This window comes from Acinonyx jubatus, chromosome A1 (genome assembly GCF_027475565.1).
Source record: "Acinonyx jubatus isolate Ajub_Pintada_27869175 chromosome A1, VMU_Ajub_asm_v1.0, whole genome shotgun sequence".
NCBI classification, from domain to species: domain Eukaryota; kingdom Metazoa; phylum Chordata; class Mammalia; order Carnivora; family Felidae; genus Acinonyx; species Acinonyx jubatus.
Window position 1 is genome coordinate 112200037 of NC_069380.1, and position 18738 is coordinate 112218774.

The 18738-nt window shown below is 46.6% G+C and overlaps 1 protein-coding gene and 1 pseudogene across 1 annotated transcript in view; both read right to left on the bottom strand.

Moving 5' to 3' along the window:
• The window catches only part of SPOCK1 (SPARC (osteonectin), cwcv and kazal like domains proteoglycan 1), a 515798-nt gene that overhangs the window by 155274 nt on the left and 341786 nt on the right, over positions 1-18738 (bottom strand). Inside the window, exon 4 of the mRNA XM_027076628.2 lies at positions 3598-3712. Coding sequence (XP_026932429.1) covers positions 3598-3712 — 115 coding nt within the window. The remainder of the gene's footprint in view (positions 1-3597; positions 3713-18738) is intronic.
• On the bottom strand, positions 11530-13259 carry LOC106968576 (elongation factor 2-like; annotated as a pseudogene).

Consider the following 18738-nt stretch of genomic DNA (forward strand, 5'->3'; position numbering starts at 1 on the left):
CTAAGTGTGCAGCCTCGTAATCAGCCTGAGGCTGGCCCAGCCGCCTCTCCATGTGTGTATAGTGCTGACGATCTGGCAGGTGGGATTTGCCTCTTGAGCTGCTGCAGAGGCCAGACTGGCTGATGGGATTGTCTACAGATGTTTCTCAGAGAGAAAGATTACTTCCCTGATTGATGAATAAATAGAGTCGTCAACACTGTCTCCTTGGTCAGAGGGGACCCCTGAAGTATAATGTGGCAGGACAGATGTTTCATCTGGGAAGGTGTCCAAGACCCCAAGAAGAGGTATGTGCTCGACTGATATGGCGGGCCGAGGTATTCAGTCTGTGGGAGGGAGGTGGGGAGGTTGGACCCACAACGGCAGTGAACACCACTGCAGAGCCTTCCTGGCTCAGACCACCTCCCAAATCCGGATAAGGGGAGTGGGCGCGCTGCCTCAATCACAGCCTCCTCTTTGGGCTGTTTTTCCAGTGAACAAAAGGTCCCTATCATCAGGAATGCAGCCATCTTCTTAGCCCTTACCTGCTGTGAATCACAAAGAGGGCGGCAGAAATGACACTGTAATGCTCATGCTAAACCTCACGGCTTCCCCGAGAAGGAAGGACAAGCAGGCAGAGTCACCAGAGGAAGGAGCCAGGCACCTGGAGGGAGCTACCTTCTTCTTAGAAACATGCAACTGTGGGGTTTCCTGGCTGACCTTCCAAAACGAATGACGTAATAACCATCATCATAATTGTTTTAGCAAGTGGCAGACCAGCCATCATTATGTGACACTAGACTATATGCCTTACACAAGTGCGTGTCACTGAACTCTCACACAAGGACACGCACAAAAGAGCCCCTGCAAGGATTAGCAACAATTGCTACCCATAAGGTCTCTTTAAGAGTCACTAGTGGGCGGCACCTGGGTGGCTCAGTCAGTCAAAGGGTTAAGAGTCGGAGTATTGATTTCTGCTCAGGTCATGATATCAAGGTTTGGTCCGTGAGTTTGAGCCCCGCATTGGGCTCTTGGGCACTGACAGTGCAGGGCCTGCTTGGTATTCTCTCTCTCTCCCCTTCTCTGCCCTTCCTGCATGCATGCGCACTCTCTGTCTCACAAAATAAATAAATGAACATTAATAAAAAAACAATCATGAGAGGATGCACCCCAATAAACAGGAAAGAGGAATGGGTAAGTATTTTCATTAAATCCATTTTACAGACGATGAAGCACAAATTCTGAAAGGTAAAGTACATGCCAAGGTCACAGAGCAAGGCAGTAGCCAGCCTGGGAAAGGAACCCTGGTTGGTCTCATTCCCAAATCCATGCGCTTAGTCACTGTAATCCTGTGGCCACCAGAATATGAGGGAGATGAGGATTATGCTTTCCACACAAGCAAACAAGTGGTGGTGCTCCCAACAAAGAAACAAGGCACGCCCAGACACACACAACCTACACCTGGATAGGCCTGAATACCAATATGGTTGCAGCCTCCATCTTGCACAGATTTGAGCTTAATGCTGACCATCTCCTGTCCGGCACTTTCAGAGGGGCTATATTCCAGGAGGAAACAGGCAATGGTCTATCCATGTTGCACATCCATATACACACATATACAACCAGATGGTTAAAATCTAGAGCACTATCTCAAAAAGGGTATTTAGCTATTTGCAGCAAAAGAGGCCCCCTCTTACACCCTTCAGAGAAGGAAGAAATCACGTGCAGCAGGAAACTCTAGGATAGTTTTCTCAGGGCATGTCTGCCTGGAAAACTTCTAGTGACAACAACAATTTTTTTTTTTTTAACATCCCACTCCATAGTGAACTTAATTTTCCTTGAGGGTAGGAAAGTATGTAGCTTCAGTGTGTAACACAAGCCTGGCACATTGTAGGTGCTCGGTATCTTTCTGTTAAATGACAGTGAATGAATGGAGAGACAAGGACAGGATGAAGGGAGAGGCCGACACACGGTAGTAACAGAAAAGAGGAGTTTTGGAGCCGGACGGTCCAGGGTTTGAAACATGGCTGCCACTTCCTAGATGTATAAGCCAATTACTAATGCTGCTCTGTCTCACTCCCCTCGTTTTTAGAGTGGAGACAAAAATAAATCCCAACTTGGCAAAAGGGCAGGAAGAATTCAAGGATGTGGTGCTGAGCACAATGCATGGCGTGTGCTAGGGTTTGGGAGTGAGATCCATCTTTACTTCCAGGGAGAATACTCCAGTCTGGAGCAACGAGTAAAACACATTAAATCTTGCATCTCAGTCTTATGGAGACAAAGGGTTACTGTTTTTAGGTGACCACCAGGCTGGATCTGTAGCTGTAGGGGCCAGGTTTGCAGAGGCAGAGAGGTTGAGGGCTCTGCTCCAGGGAGTTTCTCTGCTGGACCATGATGGAGCTTCCCAGGCAGTTTAGGAGGAAACCACTTAGGGAATGGAGGGAAATTAAAACACTTTGCAAAAGGAGCAGCCAATGGGACCAGCATTGCTCAGACTTCAAGAACTGCAGGAAGGGAAAGGACCCAGCCGGCATGGTCCCATGGTCGAAACGGAGCTAAAGAGCAGAAGCCACAGGAGATGCACTTCAGTGGGAATCGAGTCCCAGAAAGGCTGCATCCTTTGCTTGAGGTCATGGCCCAGCGCAGGTGGATGGCAGAGCACGTTGCCAAGTCCAAAACAGGTGTGGTGACTCCAGTGCCCATGGACTGAACACCTACCTCTCCATTGCACAGCAGTACAGAAAGAAGGGAGAACAGGCCCTGCAAATGCCTTTCTCCCATCCCCACCAACCCAACCCCACTGTTAAAGAACACCGTGCGTGTGTGTGTGTGTACACACGCACATACGGTCATGCATGGGCACATGTTGGTTCTTGCTCCGAGTATTTTTGTAGGACTGAAGGCCCACCAAGAAGACTGAATTCAAAGGCTCTTTCTGTCCTCTATAAAAGCTTTCTCCCACTGGATGGAGAAAGCTGGGAGAGGTTGGGGGTAAAAAGGCAAAGCTTTAAAGATCTTAAAGAAGAGTGGGGAGACCTCCCTCCGTGCTGGGGAAGAAGGTGATCAAGTACTATACCCTGAGAAAACAGCAAGGTGTGTTCTCAGGAGAAATGGTGGTGTGGTGGTGCTGAGGAGGAAGAACCCCAAACCAGGGCACCCCGACTGGCGAAGATGCCCACGGCCCATATATCTGGGCATGAAAGCAGACAACCCTCAGACTCCGAGGAACCTCAAAGGATTATAACACTGACAATGTCAGTGACAAGCAAGAGACTAATGACTCAGAACCTGTTTTCTTAGCTCTAAGCTTCCGGGATCTCTGGGGTCATTCCTGAAGGAGGAATGGCCCCCACAATGACAAAGAAGGGATTTTCAGTGCATCTGCTCAGATGAGGGCTCAGAGTTAAAGTTGATTTGAAATAAATGCAGGTATTAAAATTTTTTGCAAATCTGTGTTGGAGAATTGAGATGCATACCCCAGGATGACTGGAGGCACCAAATACCATACAAAATGGCGATAGAAACGCCTGCTCTCCTTCCCCCCTCCCACTGTCCCCCACTCAGAGATTGGGTACCCCCAGATCTGTCAGTCGGAGAGTGCTTCCCGGCCCCCGGCCTTACCTGGGGAGAAGGTGCTTGCGGCTGACACACAGGGCAGTCTGGTAGTCCTGGGTCACACACACTTTGTGAGGGCTGCACTTCACCTTCAGGCAGGGGTCTTTCGATGGGTCCAGGGCTGAGGCAAAAAGAGCAAGAAGAGGGGGGGGGGGTGAGGACTTCTAAGGAAATTTAGTTTCTCTTTCTACTCAAATAAACAAATGGGAAATAAACAGACCACGTGTTTGCACTCTGGGCGGTTTTCTTAGGCTGATGGGGATTGGAATGAATACCCAAACCGAGGGGAATTCTCTGCCTACTGCACATGTTCTGCTTCAGCATCAGGATAGTGATTCCTTTGTGCTTTGGGGAGTTTCAGCATCTCCATGTCGGGCAGGAATTACTTTTAAAATCCTTTAGAATCTTACATACTCCAAGGACTAAGAGCTCCTTTTCCCTCTTTGGTTATCTGTCTGCAATTGCTTCTTATGACTTCATCCATGCCTACCTTTACTTATTTCCTACCACGTAGAAAGTCCTTGAGGACAGAGTTTTTTTGGCTTCAGTTCAATCGACACGGACTGTGTGCATCAATAAGCCCATGTTAAATTTTGGGAAGAGCTTCAGGAGGCCCAAAACCATTTTGCGCCACGCAAAGTTCCAACATAATAAGGAAAGGAGAAAGCTTATACATAAATATTTATTGTGCGAGGCAGAATGAGATAAGGGCCATGACGGGCATATAAAATGATAACGGAGCTCCAGAGAAAAACAGAGATCAATTTCTGGGGCAAGGATTAATGAAGCATTAATATGTGAACTGGATCCAGAAGGATGGGCAGAGTTTGGGAAAGAGAAGTTACAAAAGGCAGTCTAGACTGCCATGGGTGGACCATCACAGGGCACTTGATCCGATCAGTAAGTGTGGCCTGTGGGTGGTAATGATGGGGGGGCGGGGGGCGGTGTGCGGAGAGGGGATGTGGAGTCGACCAAGGCACTCCAGAAAGGGTCTCCCAAAACAGCGGTTCCAAAACTGCACCGTTTTCCAGAACAGGCTGAGCGGCGGGCCCCGGGCTAATCAGCGCCCCGCACACCGAGGTGCGCACGCTCATTACGGCAGCGAAGAGGCCGCAGGGAATTCTCCACAAAGCAAAAGCAATTGTGCCTTCTCCCAGCTCCAGGCCTACGGCTATTAGGCAGTAAATCCTTCATAACTTTCTCCTCAGCCCACGGAGGCGAGGCCTCCCTGTGTCCTCCCATGCAAACATTTGGTTAAACAAATTGGCATCCTGAGCAGGGACAGCAAAACTGCCATGAGAAACGCCATCGTGCCCACAGCTGCCGGGTCCCCCGGCCACCACGAGACCCCTGCCCTTAGAGAAGTCGCGGTTCCTCTCAGCCCGCCCAGGCCCAGAACCCTCCACACCATTTTCCTCAGACAGCAGCTGGGAGTTTCTCAAGGGACCTGAACACACAACATCCAGAGGCGTTTCTGCCGCTTGAACAGTTCAGGGCGGCTCCGTCCGCTGCAGCAGCACCAGCCGCTCTAAACACAAGGCAGGGTGCATTTTTAGGCCAGTCAGGCCAGCAACGAGACCCAGGTCCTGGTCCCAGGGGAGTCATCTGACAGAGCCTACGCCCCAAGGGATCACCCAGCTGCCTGAAGCTTAGCAGAGGGAAACGAGGTGCAGGAAGAATAAAAGAGGCTGATTCGAGCCCCAGCGACAGGGCATTCACTTTGAACTCTTCAGCTGAGGGCTGCATCTGGGAAGCAATGGCAGCAAGGCTTGTGTCCGCTTCCGGAGTCCTTCAAGCCAAGGCCTTCCAGAAACTCACAACAGGAGTTTCTGGTCCCAGGTGGAAGGCTCCCAGTCCTGGGGATGTCCACACGAGAAGCCAGGAGGCTGGTATGGCCTCAGACCACTGGCTCTTTCCTCGTGCAGTGTCTCCCACTCCCAACCCCAGGGTGGCTGTCCAGCCAACTGTGACTTGCCTCCCCAGGCTCATGCAAAATGCAGCCAACCTGAAGAACGATTACCAGATGACTGCTAATGACGGACCATGGCAATCCTCCACTGCTCCTTCTCACACGCCCAGCCACCACAGGATGAGGGAAGACATCGGGGATCTCAAGGAACTTGGGGACCGGACCACTGGCAGCCCCAGCCAAGGTGCCAGCCTAGGTGCTTCCCTGATAGGTGCTAAGTGCTACAGAGCCCTTGGGATTTTCATGGGAGTGTATCGCAGAGATGGAAACTAACAGGCTGCCCTAGGAGGGTGGGTATCCAAATCTGAAGTACTCCATGACCAGCTTCGTGGCCAAATTTGAGGTTCTTTTTGTTTTTGCAGCCAACTGCACAAACACCAATGTCCGTTGACAGGCAGTACAATCTTGAAGGAAGTAAGTCAGCCGAGCATAGTTTGCAAGAGCAGACTCCAGACCCGGTGTTTTCGAGGGTGAATACGGCTTACTCATACCTCAGCTGCCTCCTCTATATGGTGAGGGTTATACCACCTGCTCTTGGTTTGGTTATCTTGAGGGTTGAAGGAGCTAATATTCGTGAGTCCTTAAAGCCAACTTAGTGTATGTTAAGTACCTCATAGGTGTTTGCTAATTTTTTGTGCATCTGGTCCCCAGAATGAGGCGTAAGTCTTCATAAAAACAAGAACAAGAGCTAACACCCACTGTTTCAGACATGCAATGAACTAAGCCCTATAACTGGATTATCATATTTAATTCTCAAAACCACCCAAGGAGGTGGCTGCTGTTAATGTGCCCGTTTTACAAATGAACGTCTTAAAGGGGAGTCACCGATGAGAGGTGCGGAGGGTATCTGACACTTGGCCCATCGACTCCAGAATGCAAACTCTTCGCATTCATAGGCCAGCAGCAAAACAATCACCTAGGATCTCCTCTGAAAGGTTGACTGTGGGGTCCACCTCACACCAAGTATGGAGCCCACAGACACCATGTTCTTGGGAGTTCTTGGGGCATAAAGAAAGCCAAGGGGTCAAAGGAAGGGGGCAGTGAGAGAATCTGGTGCTTCCCAGGTCGGGCCATGCAGGACTGCCCCCATGGACCTCACACAGCCCCAGGGCTTCCCGAGAAGGGGAGGTGCCCAGCTCCGGGGAACCATGCCCTCTGCGCTCTCCCTCTGAATGCGGCAACCCTCCAGCTAAGTCAACAGACCAGTGTCCTGGTCAGTCTTCTTTCTGTAGCCTTTCCATGCGTGACACTACCATTAGGCTAACTACTACGGATCGCCGCCCCCCCCCCCCAATTCTTGAAGCCAGCATTTCTTTACAAAGAAATCCAACGAAAAAGTACCAATAAACGAAAATGAGTCACTTAACTCCATACACATACCTAACAATTTGCATACAGAAATTAAGTCTACTAAACATTAATTACCAGGGTCTGAATACTTCAGACATGGATGCGGATTATTTTGAGTAAATGAACTTCATAGAACAACAAAACAGTAATAAATCAAGCTGCCAGCATTCATTTAATCACCAAGGGGCATTTTGTTTCCGAAAAACAGCCACACTGAGATGGAAAGGGGATGAGGGTGGTACAAGGAGTGTGTCATTTCCCTTTAAACGCCGTCTCCCAAGCGAGCTTTTCTAAGCAGCCCCAAGGCTCACAGCAATACTCTGGAAAGAAGCTGACACCCGCATTGGACAGGGCCGTGTGGCTCCACTTTCTAAAGGGAACGATAACAGATCAGAATAATAAGCAGCATTTGAGAGGCCCTTTCATAAGGCGCAGAGAACGAGTGCAGGTGAGGAGGTAGGGAGAGAGCTGAGTGTTCGTGATAACTGGGAGCAGGCCCAGAAGCTTCCTTGTCAAGGGCTAATGATTTCTGGAGCCTGTGCTTTGAGTCTCTCTCTCTCTCTCTCTCTCTCCAAGCACAGGCTGAGGGACAGGATGCAGCGATCCCCACAGGATGGCAGGGCCCTGAGTGCCCTCCACTGCTTCTCTCAGGGCACCCGCAGGACTTCTCCGGGACAGCATACCTGGCACAGACAGGTGCCCACGGGAGGTTAATTCCCTCTCTCTGCCCATTTCCCAAGACCAATCAAGTGTCAAGTGGCAGAAGACACATGTCCGAGCAATTCGTTGACCAATTTTTACAAAAACCATTTTCAAAGAAAAAAAGAACAGGAACACATTAATTTAAAGAGAGATTTGTTAAGCTGAAAAACACTGACTTCCAAAGCAAGTTAATTATAGGCTTCGTGTAATTTTTTTTTTCATTAATTTTATTTTTTAAGCTCACTGCTTGGTCTCAATTAAGGTAGTGATGTTTTAATTATCTTAATCTTCTCTAACCTTGTTTTCCGGTTTGAGTTACTGTTTAATTAGCTACATTGATTTTAAAATCCAGAATCAAGCCTTTTTGCCGTCGGCGGGCATGTCCCATAAGCTCACTGGCAAAGGGTTGTAATTCCTGTGAGAGCAGAACGGGCTACCCCCTCAGAGATGCTGAGATGAGGGAATGTTCCATTTTGTGGGTTGGCCCCAGAGTCCCTGAGAGGCGCCTAGGGGACTGACACACACTTGGGTTTATTCCCTTAACACCTGTAGAGCTTCTGTTCTGTGCAGGCTAGAGGCCGGCATCTCCAGAGTGAACGTGAAGACATTCCTACCCTCCAGGGGCTCACAGCTCAATAAGGATGACAGACAACAGAAGGGCAAGTTCAGTGTGTTAGGGGAGATGTGGGTACCTTGCCCAGCCTTTCAGGGGGTAGGGAGAGCTCCTTGACAGACAGGTATCTATGGAAAATGGGTTTAAGGCAGGTAATAGGGTGAAGAAAACATTCCAGCTCGGAAGTAGCTCTCTTCCCAGAGGAATCAAGGCAAGTTTGGGGGGAACTAAAGCATTTGTTGGGGCCACTGCAGGTTGGAGCAGGGGTGGTACGTGGGAAAAGTGGACAGAGTGGCAGCAGCACCATGAAGGGCCTTTAGGAGATCATGGTCTCCAAATCCTACAGTGTTGGCAAACATGGCAGAACCTGGTGACCTTTGGCACATCCTCCCATGCTGAAGTTAGTGGAGAAGCTATAGGGAGAGAGAACCCTTTATATACCTTTTTCAGGGTAAGTGGCACTTTGATAAGAACAGACAAGCTGCACACTCTCACCCTCTAAAGAAGAGGGATATCAGGGTGGAGGTCTCTGTGGTTGGCTCTTAGAGCTCCCCTTTCCCCCTTTGCAGAACCTCTGGGGACACTGAGCCATGCAGGATTCTGGGAGGCAAGAAGCCTACCCAGTGAGTCTGACAAGCAAAGACATCATTTACAACAGTCATGTGAACTTGTGGTCCACTCTGGTGACTCCAGGGAACGTCCACAGACAAGAGGCCGCTCAACCTACAAAAAGTTGACAAATTAATGAATGTTTTCTGTCTTCTTGTTGTTTTGAAGACTGCTCTCTGCCTGAATCATGCTCAACTGAGGTTCATCTGAAGAGCAGACACTCCCAGTGATTCATTAGCAGTGACTTAATGGATGAATGACAAAGAAATTACTCCAGACTGCTAAAACCTCGTCAAGCTAAGATCCCAAACATTTATTACAGCTTGTCTGTCCCCATGGTAACCTGGGCATGCATCTTGCTCCCCCCCTCTCCCAACCTCTGGAGGGGCTTGTTTACTAGCTGACGACAGAGCCGCACAGAATACAAAACAGAAGATGCTGCCCACAGAATTCTGCTGGAAACAGAGAAGAATGACAGTTTGGAAAAGCTCTGTCACCATTTTCAGCTTTCCAATCGAGGTACTGGATGTGTTCATGGGAGGCTGAACAAAGGGGCCCAATGGCCATGTGTCTGAATAAGACAGGCAGTTGAGTGACACAGACAGCTGAACATGTATGCCCTAGGAAGGAGGGGGGGGGGACGGGAGTGGATGGGGACACAGACAGATAAGGACAGAGGAAAAGATGATAAAAAGGTGCATCTTAACTAAGGAACCCGTCCTGAGAAGAGACATTTTCTTTTCCCTTCAAACAGAGGACCTAAGAACTCTTTTCTTTCTGTGTTATAACTAAAAGCATCCTCTCTCTTACACTGTGTGTGTGTGTGTGTGTGTGTGTGTGTGTGTGTGTGTGTGATGGAGGCTAAGTTGTATAAACTGGTAATGGGCAATTATTCAGCCATGTCCCTAAATGCTAACAACTGTTAAATACAGGTAGATGGGTATAGAGGAGTTTATTTTATCATTCCCTCAACTTTTGGGTATATATGAAAACTTTAATATTAAAAGGAAAGAAAAGAAAAAAGAAACATCCTACAAGCCAGCAAGTTAACATACAAGGCAAAAAATGTACATCTCGATAGTCTACAGGAAGAGGAAATTATCAACAAGTTGAATGTCCATCTACTCTACCCGGCTTGGGCTACCGAAACAAAATACTAGACAGTGGGTGACTTGGACAACAGACTGTTATTTCTCACAGTTCTGGAGGATGGAAATCTGAGATCACGTTGCCACCATGGCCAATTTCTTGTGACAGCTCTCTTGCTGGCTTGTAGATGGCCACCTTCTCACTATGTGAGAAGGCTTTTTCTCAGTGTATACACACAGCAAGCCAGTGAGCTCTGTGATGTCTCTTTTTATTCTGCATACCTTTTTTAAAAAAGATTTTATTTACTTTTTTACTTAAATCCACATTAGTTAACATATAGTGTAAATAATGATTTCAGGAAAAGAATTTAGTGATTCATCACTTACATACAAGACGCAGTGTTCATCTCAAGTGCCTTCCTTAATGCCCATCACCTATTTGGTCCATCCATCCACCCAACAACCCCCCAGGGGCCCTCACTTTTGTTCTCTGTATTCAAGAGTCTCTTATGCTTTGTCTTCCTGTTTTTTATCTTATTTTTGCTTCCCTTCCCGTATGTTCATCTGTTTTATTTCTTAAATTCCAAATATGAGTAAAATCATATGATATTTGTCTTTCTCTGACTGACTTATTTCACTTAGCATAATACACTCTAGTTCCATCCGTGTTGTTGCAAACGGCAAGATTTCAAGTTTAAAACATGTATTTAAAAATTTTTTTAATGTTCATTTATTTTTGACAGAGAGAGAGACACACACAGAGCATGTGTGGGGGAGGGGCAGAGAGAGAGGGAGACATAGAATCTCCCATAGGCTCCAGGCTCTGAGCTGTCAGCACAGAGCGTGATGCGGGGCTGGAACTCACAGACTGCAAGATCATGACCTGAGCCGAAGTCGGACGCTCAACCTACTGAGCCACCCAGGCACCCCTAAAACATGTATTTAAAATACAATTCATAAAATGCTTAATCTGCCGACTCTGGAGCCCTCGGTGCGGGATGGGGTGGGGTAGGCAGCTGTCTGCTAAACCAGCAGAGCAGGACTGCAGGGGTGTGGCCCTCCCTCCCATGCCCTTCTGATCAGACACCCAAGGGGCCCATGGGCACCCCTGGGATCACACAGCCAGAAAACAGGTCCCCAGATGTTTCCAGAGTCTCTGCTTACCAGGGAGGCTGGGGCAGCCCTGCCAGCTCATCCCTGAGCAAAGCATCCCCACATGGGGCAGAGCAGGGTATGGCTGGGCTGAACAGGGCAGGGCGGGGCACTGGGCTCTGGAAGAGGCTGATGGTAGCAGATAGAGTGTTGCCTCCTGCCTGCAGGTGGGGAGCACCCTGATTTTTTTTTCACCACCATATCAAACTTATTATTCCAATGGCACTAATACAGCTGGGGGTGTTCACGGTGATGATGCACAAAGTTTCCTGCGTTTTAGCTTCTTCCCAAAGAGAAAGGTCTACCCGCTTGTTCCTTCCCCCTTTCTGGGGGAAAATCCACAACAGACTATTTACCCAAATAAACCTCTTAATGCCTTTTTTTTTTTTGACATTTGAGTTTCTGAAATGGAAAAAAAAAAAAAAACTGTTGCGTGTCCCATCCCGCCTCCCCACCCCCACCGGCTAAATAAGTCCCTGTTGCCAGGCCATTTCTGTTGCCTCTGTTATCTTGAAATAAACATCGAAAGAAATGGCAGCAAGTGTTCACGTTGAGTGATGGCACAGAGTGGGCCCCAGAACCCATCAGGTGGAGCGTCACTGGGGACGGTCTTGAGGTGTCATGGAGAATGCGAGGGCTTGCTGTGGTCGATTGTCAGCCGAGGGCAAGGGCTGTGGTGAGTCCCACCCAGGGTAGTGGACTGCAGGGAGGGCAGCCTACTATTTGTCCAGGAAGTTGTCCAGGGCTGGGATTCCTTCCTTCAGGCCCTTGCGCTTGTGTGTTTCGGCCATCACCTGGCTGGGGTGGCTGGTGTTGTTGAAGAGATCCCCAGGCAGGGTCTGCCAGTGGTCAAAGACGCACTGGGAGAAGGCCTGGCCACCAGGGTTGGACCTCAGGTCAGCAGTGAAGCTGAAGGACTCGTTCACAGGTAGGTAGGCCTCCACGACAAACACGGGGGTACCGGCTGGGACTCCTCAAAGACGTGACCATGCTTCCTGTTCAGGACACCATAGATGCCACTAGCCACTTGTTCTGGACACTGAATATCCACAAGGTAGATAGGCACCATGAGACAGGACTGGGGGGTCAGCACACTGGCACAGAGACAGCGCCAGCCAGTGGGGATGGTCTGGCCACCGCCGCGGTGGATGGCATCCGCATGCAAGGTCACATCAGGGACATCGAAGCACACACCCCACATGTTTTCCTTGCACAGGGCTTCCTCTTTGGTGGCCCACTGGAAGCCAGCTACCATACTGTTCTTGATCTCGTTGAGGCACTGCACACTTGGTGATGTCGGTGAGGACATTGGGGCTGGAGTCAGGCCCAAAGCATCAGATCTTGTGGGCTTCTGCCACATCCCACTCATACTTCTCGGCCAGATAGCGGACCTGCTGCTTGAGTTCTTGGTGGATGGACACTTCACCCTTGTCGATGTCCTTGGCCAGGCCATCGGAGAAGAGCCGCACCTTCATGTACAGCCGGTTGTGCCTATTTTGGGACTTGGACATGCAGAGCATGCTCGACTCCTCACTGACTGTATCCCAGTAAGACACCACGGGGTTGGATTTCTTGATGGGAATGCATGCGTGGTCCTCCTCCAGGTCCTTCAGACAGATCTCCAGGTACAGGTCGCCAGCCCCTGCGATGATGTGCTCCCTTGACTCCTCAATGATGCCCTGCACTGTGGGGTCCAACTTGGCCAGGCATTCAGGCCCTCCACTAGCTTGGGAAGGTTGGCTGGATTCTTGGCCTCCATGGCGATCCGGACAATGGGGCTAACACTGAACTTCATCACCCGCATGTTGTGGGCATGCTCGAAGGTGGGGATTGTGCCATTCTTCACCAGGAACTGGTCCATGCCCACCAGGCCCACAATGTTCCCACAAGGCACATCTACAATGGGCTCCACATAACAGCCCATCTTTAGGATTGTTCTCTGGATGGGCTTCAGGTACAGGTCCTCCTTCTTCCCAGGTGTGCAGCTGGGCCCCATGATCCTGACCTTGAGACCAGGGGACACCAGCCCCGAGAATACGCGGCCGAAGGCGTAGAACCAACCTTTGTCAGAGGTTGGCACCATCTTGGAAATGTACATCATAAGTGGGCCTTTGGGGTCACAGCTTTTAATGCCCATGGCTGAATCATCATCCGGAGACCATATACACATACTTTTATACACACACACACACACACACACACACACACACACACACACACACCATGAGATGTCTCTTCTTATATACTATCTTACAGGAATAGGGCCCTACCCTGAGGACCTCATTTAACCTTGGTTACCTCTTTAGATGCCCAATCTCCAATACAGGACACTGAGAGTTAAGAGTTCAACATATAAAACATTCAGTCCATAACACCATCTATAAGGAAACTGTTACCTTAATTACAAGACATCCATTCATGAAATCTTGTCCAGCTGTTATAAAAGAGGAAGTAGATCAGTGTGTACTAACACAGGTAGATATTTATAACAAATTAAGTAAGGAAGCAAGTTAAAATATTTGCAATGGCAAAGTAACTTCCAAACACCAGACAACTAATAAACAGCAAAACTAGTACTCAAACTAGGTCTGCTTCTCAAGGAAGGACCTTTCCCTTTGCTATCCTGCTGACCTTGAGAAGTCCTTCTGCCCACAAAGTCCTAGCCTCCACCCACTTACACACCAGAACCTTCCATTTCTCTACTATCCTCTCCCTCCTGGGACGATCCCTGCAAAGACCTGTGAATGAATTCAGACACCCTATGCCGTCAGGCCAACACCACACCTGATGTCTGTATACACTGGTCTAGAAACCTCACCTGCAAAAAGTAACCTTCTCTTGCTTCTTAGAGAATCTTGCCTGCAGCTGGGGAAACAATGAAGTCATGACTATTGTCCAGAGCAAGAGCAAGTGTCCACCCCTAAGAGAATTGGAATTCACTTCTGAGTTGTAAGAGAACACCCTGGACCTGGCTGGAACTACACAGCAGTGACTGGAAAGAGCTTTGCCTTTCAGCTCATGGGCAAAACAAGACATTATGAGCAACCACTGCTAAGTCCTACTTGTCTAATTTACAAGTCCTGATCATTAAAAAAGAATGTATTAAGGGAAGTCTACAGCAGCAGTGGAAATATGCTCCATAAAATCACAAGCCACAAAAGTATATTAACCAGGCCAGGCAATCCCGCTTTCTCAAAGCTATCATCCCATACCTACCTCAGTTTCCCAGTTGTTCTGGGATGGTAAACAAAGGGACCCTCACTCCACGTTTCTGCCAAGAAACTGATTTCCTTGTAAAAGTGGGATAGGGAGAGAGGAGGATAAAAGGGAGGGGGTAGTATTAACTACATGGAAAGAAAAGGAAAGAGGGAGCATTTTATTACATAATGCATCATCCAGTTGAGGGGCTAACAGTGGCGACAATGACACTTACCAACTATATATAGAATAATGTACTATTTTTCTAATTAACCAATGAGGAAACTGACACAGAGATGGTAAGTAACTAACTTGTCTGTGGTCATGTAGTTGGTAAATCTGGACTAGAATCTAGAGTACTCTCACACCAAAGCTGATGCTCAGAGCCACCAGGCCACTCATGAGCAGCTTATGATGAGGAGAAAGGTGACAAATACAGTGCCAAGAAGCAGCATGTTGAACATCCCTGTCCACCACCCCCAAGAATCATGTCGCCCAAAGGATCCACAAGAAGAAATTAATACTGTGAAGAAAATATTGTACCATTCAGAAGTCAAAGCCACATTGTTGGACATTTGAGTAAGCGTATATTACTTTTATAATGAATATGAAGGTCAAAGTTTCTTTTCAAGGTGATGTTCATGCCCAGTCAACTTAATTTTCTCTCTGACTTAAAAAACAACATGGACCCAGTGAGGCTTGTGGTTCCTTCTCTCAGGGATTCTGTGAAGCCTATCTATGGTCCACATCACTGACCAGGAGGTGCATGAGGTCTGGTGGCAACATGGGATCAGATGGAGCAGCACAAACAGTAGGACCTGACAATGGCCTTCGTTCTCAATAGGGGGACAAGAGACCATCCAAAGAGAAGTCTTAACCTTCCCATCCACCAAAATGGCCAGAATTCATTAAAGTGTTATAAAAATAAAGGTACTTGAGTTCTACTTCATGGTAATTGGCAGGAATTATTCCTAAGACACTTATGAACAAAGGCAACAGAATTACTGAAGATACATAAGACCAGTTCTATAACCTAGGAAAATAAGAGGACACAAAAAGCACAATAAAAATCAAACACCTCCATGAAAAAGGCAGAGTTAAAAGAGGGGTATAGCTCAGCAAGTCTATGTTTTATACCTGTACTTCACTTTAATACAATTAAAATTCCTGTACAACATGTAGCTTTTCATAAAGAATGAACTCCTTTGTGCTGATGAGCACGACTCTGTCACTATTCAGCAGTCCTAGTACTTAACCATGTAAAAATGGGGAAATACAGAAACTCCATGAATTTCCAATAAATAATTAAACCAGTGTGTCTAGAAGAAGAGAACCCATAGGTTTGGATCAGAGAGGTGAAGGTGTACAAGAGGCACAATTGTGCCACTTCCTGCCTTTGTGGTCCAGATGGGTCACTCACTCTTCAGGATTCAAATGCAGACAAAGAGATCTACTTCACTCGGATATTGTGAGTAATTGAAGACACAACGCATGAAAGTTGCCCAGCACAGAGCCTGGCACATAGGGTGTGTTCAGTAATCATCTTCACCACACTTTTAGCTTGCTCTTCAAATACAGAAAGTGGATATATGCAAAAGGCAAGGAACCCTAGACATTTTAGAGATCCAAGATACCAGAACAGTTAAAACATGGGCAGAAGACATGAATAGACATTTCTCCAAAAAAGACATCCAAATGGCCAACAGACATATGAAAAGATGCTCAAAATAACTCATCATCAGGCAAATGCAAATCAAAACCACAATGAGGTATCATCTTACAGCCATGAGAATGGCTAAAATGAAAAACACAAGAAACAGTAAGTGTTGGTGAGGATGTGAGAAAAAAGAACCCTCTTGCACTATTGCTGGGAAGGCAAACTGGTACAGTCATTGTGGAAAACAGTATGAAGTTTCCTTAAAAAATTAAAAATAGAACTACTCTATGACCCAGTGAACATACTACTAGGTATTTACCCCCAAAATACAAAAACACTAATTCAAAGGGATACCTGCTTTCCTAGTTTATAGTAGCATTACTTATGAAATGCAAACTATGGAAGCAGCCCAAGTGTCCTATTAAAATTCTATTTAAATTAAATTCTATTAATTTTATAGGTGAATGGATAAAGATATATATACACACACACACACAGGAATATTATTCATCCATAAAAAAAGAATGAAATCTTGCCATTTGCAACAATGTGGATAAAGCTAGAGAGTATAATGCTAAGTGAAATAAGTCAGTCAGAGAAAGACAAATACCATATGATCTCACTCACATGTGGAATTTAAGAAACAAAACAAATGAGCAAAATAAAAAAGAGAGAGAGGCAAACGAAGAAACACTCTCTTAGCTCTAGAGAACAAACTGATAGTTAACAGAAGGCAGGGGGAAAGGGAAAGGTAAAATGAGTGATGTGAATTAAAGAGTATACTTACCATGATGCAAAGTAAATCAAATCAAATCAAATTAAAAAAAAGATCTCGGAGCTGCAGTGCTATTCATCCCTTTCCATTTCAAATGTTAGACTCATTTGTACAAGAAGCAACTTTAACATTTCTCTTTGAACATAAAGCTCAGGGTCTACTTTATCCAGAAAGCTTTCACTGATTAACCAGATCTACACCACTGCTGAAACCACCATACAACAACTAAGGAGTTCACATATCTCTAGTAGAGCTGTGTTCTGCCTTGTCTCATCTTGGAGATTATAAAGTCTGGGAATGAAGAATAAAAACCTTTTTTCCCCTCTAAATTATGTGCACTAAGAACAAACAACAAAGCCTTGTCAACAAACTTACACAGTCATAGTCATAGTCTTTATTTTTTGTTTGTTTTGAGAGAAGGTACTGTGGGCTTTGAAAAGTCTCTATTACAGAGTCATAGACTATGAGTCTTAATATCCTAAGGCCTACATTCAGGCACCATTGATAAAATGCTAGGGGAGAAAAATAATGATTAAGGAGTATCTGAAAAACACTGTTGATCCAAGCAGACAATGGCTTGTGTCAGGGAGGTTGTCAACATGAGGTGTGCTAGGTATAAATGGGCAGGCAGGGTTCAGCAAGGCAGGCTTCATGTACAAGGTTAGTGCCTTCTGATCCTTAGCCAGAGGCTGTCCATTTGACTGCTTCCACCCTGTCTTATAAAGCTTGGCAGGGAAAGATGTTAACTGAAAACAGAAAAATAAAGTCTGCAGGGAAACCCTGCCCCATATTGGAGACAATTTGTTCAAATGACCTCTACAAGCCTCAGATGAAGTGGTTACTTCCGTAATGTGGCATCCTCAGAAGCATAACTTAAGTCCAGAGCTCTGGTGATGTATCATGGTGCTCATTCACTGCCACCTCCCTTGACAAGTCCAGAAATCAGTGGAAGAAGGCAAAATAGTCCCACACCACATGTATCTACCAAATCTTTTTCCTGTTTTACAAATCCAACCTAGGTTTTCCATCTCAGACCATAATGGGCCAAGGAGAATGCAAATCTACAGTTAATCTCCCTGCAGCATCTATTTTATGAGGTGGTAAGTAATTTAAAACTGTTAAAATATTAAGGCCATCACTGGTCTACTACAGAACAGAATACAAAATTCATATACATTTGTATAAAGAGACTCCAAAGATGTATGTGCTGGCAGTAGGTTCTGTGCCCTGAACCTCAAGAAAGATGTATGTTGTAGCTTGCCCTTAGAGGCTCTTTCATAGAAAAGTTTCAGAAGTGTTGAAAGTGTTTACCAAGTTTAAAGGGTCTTAAGAATGAAGTGGAGAGCTCTCCAGGGTACTGATATCCAAGATGGAAAATCAATAGCAGTAAAAGTCCATATAAAGAACTTGCATAAGCAAATCGCTCATTCTTGCAGGACCCGTTGAAGCTAGTTATTCAAAACTGCATCCCACACCCCTGGAACAGACTTCCCATGCCATCTGTTCCCAGGGAGCTCAGTCCCACTAGTGAGAGGCCCCAGGGCTTTTCAGAGAAGTGACCCGGCATAATCCAAAGCTTTTTTGAGACCTTTAATGTGCTAACCACTGGGTGAGATTTACAAATGAGTTACAAAGTATTTGTGGCTCCCTAGGTATGACTATCAAAATTAAAGCTTTTATTACTTTCATTCCTCCCACTGTTAATTTTTTAGAAACACTTGGCTCCAGATTTATAAATGGGTAAGTGGAGACTACGTATTTCCAAGTCCTTTCTTTCTGCAATTAGGGCAGACTCATTTCTGAGTCCTTGGGATCGTTCCCAAGGCTATTAAATTCTATTCCTTAACTGATAACATTGAAGCAGTCATGACAAAGTTAGTGCTGATGGGATCAGGGATTTCTTTGGGCACCATCTAAGCTATTAGAAAGCACTTCAAACTGAGAGAAGAGCGGTTGCATCTCCCACTGAAGGATTCAGTAAATCTGTATCATTTAAGTCTTGTTTACTCTTGTTGCTTTGTTTTTTTGGGGGGG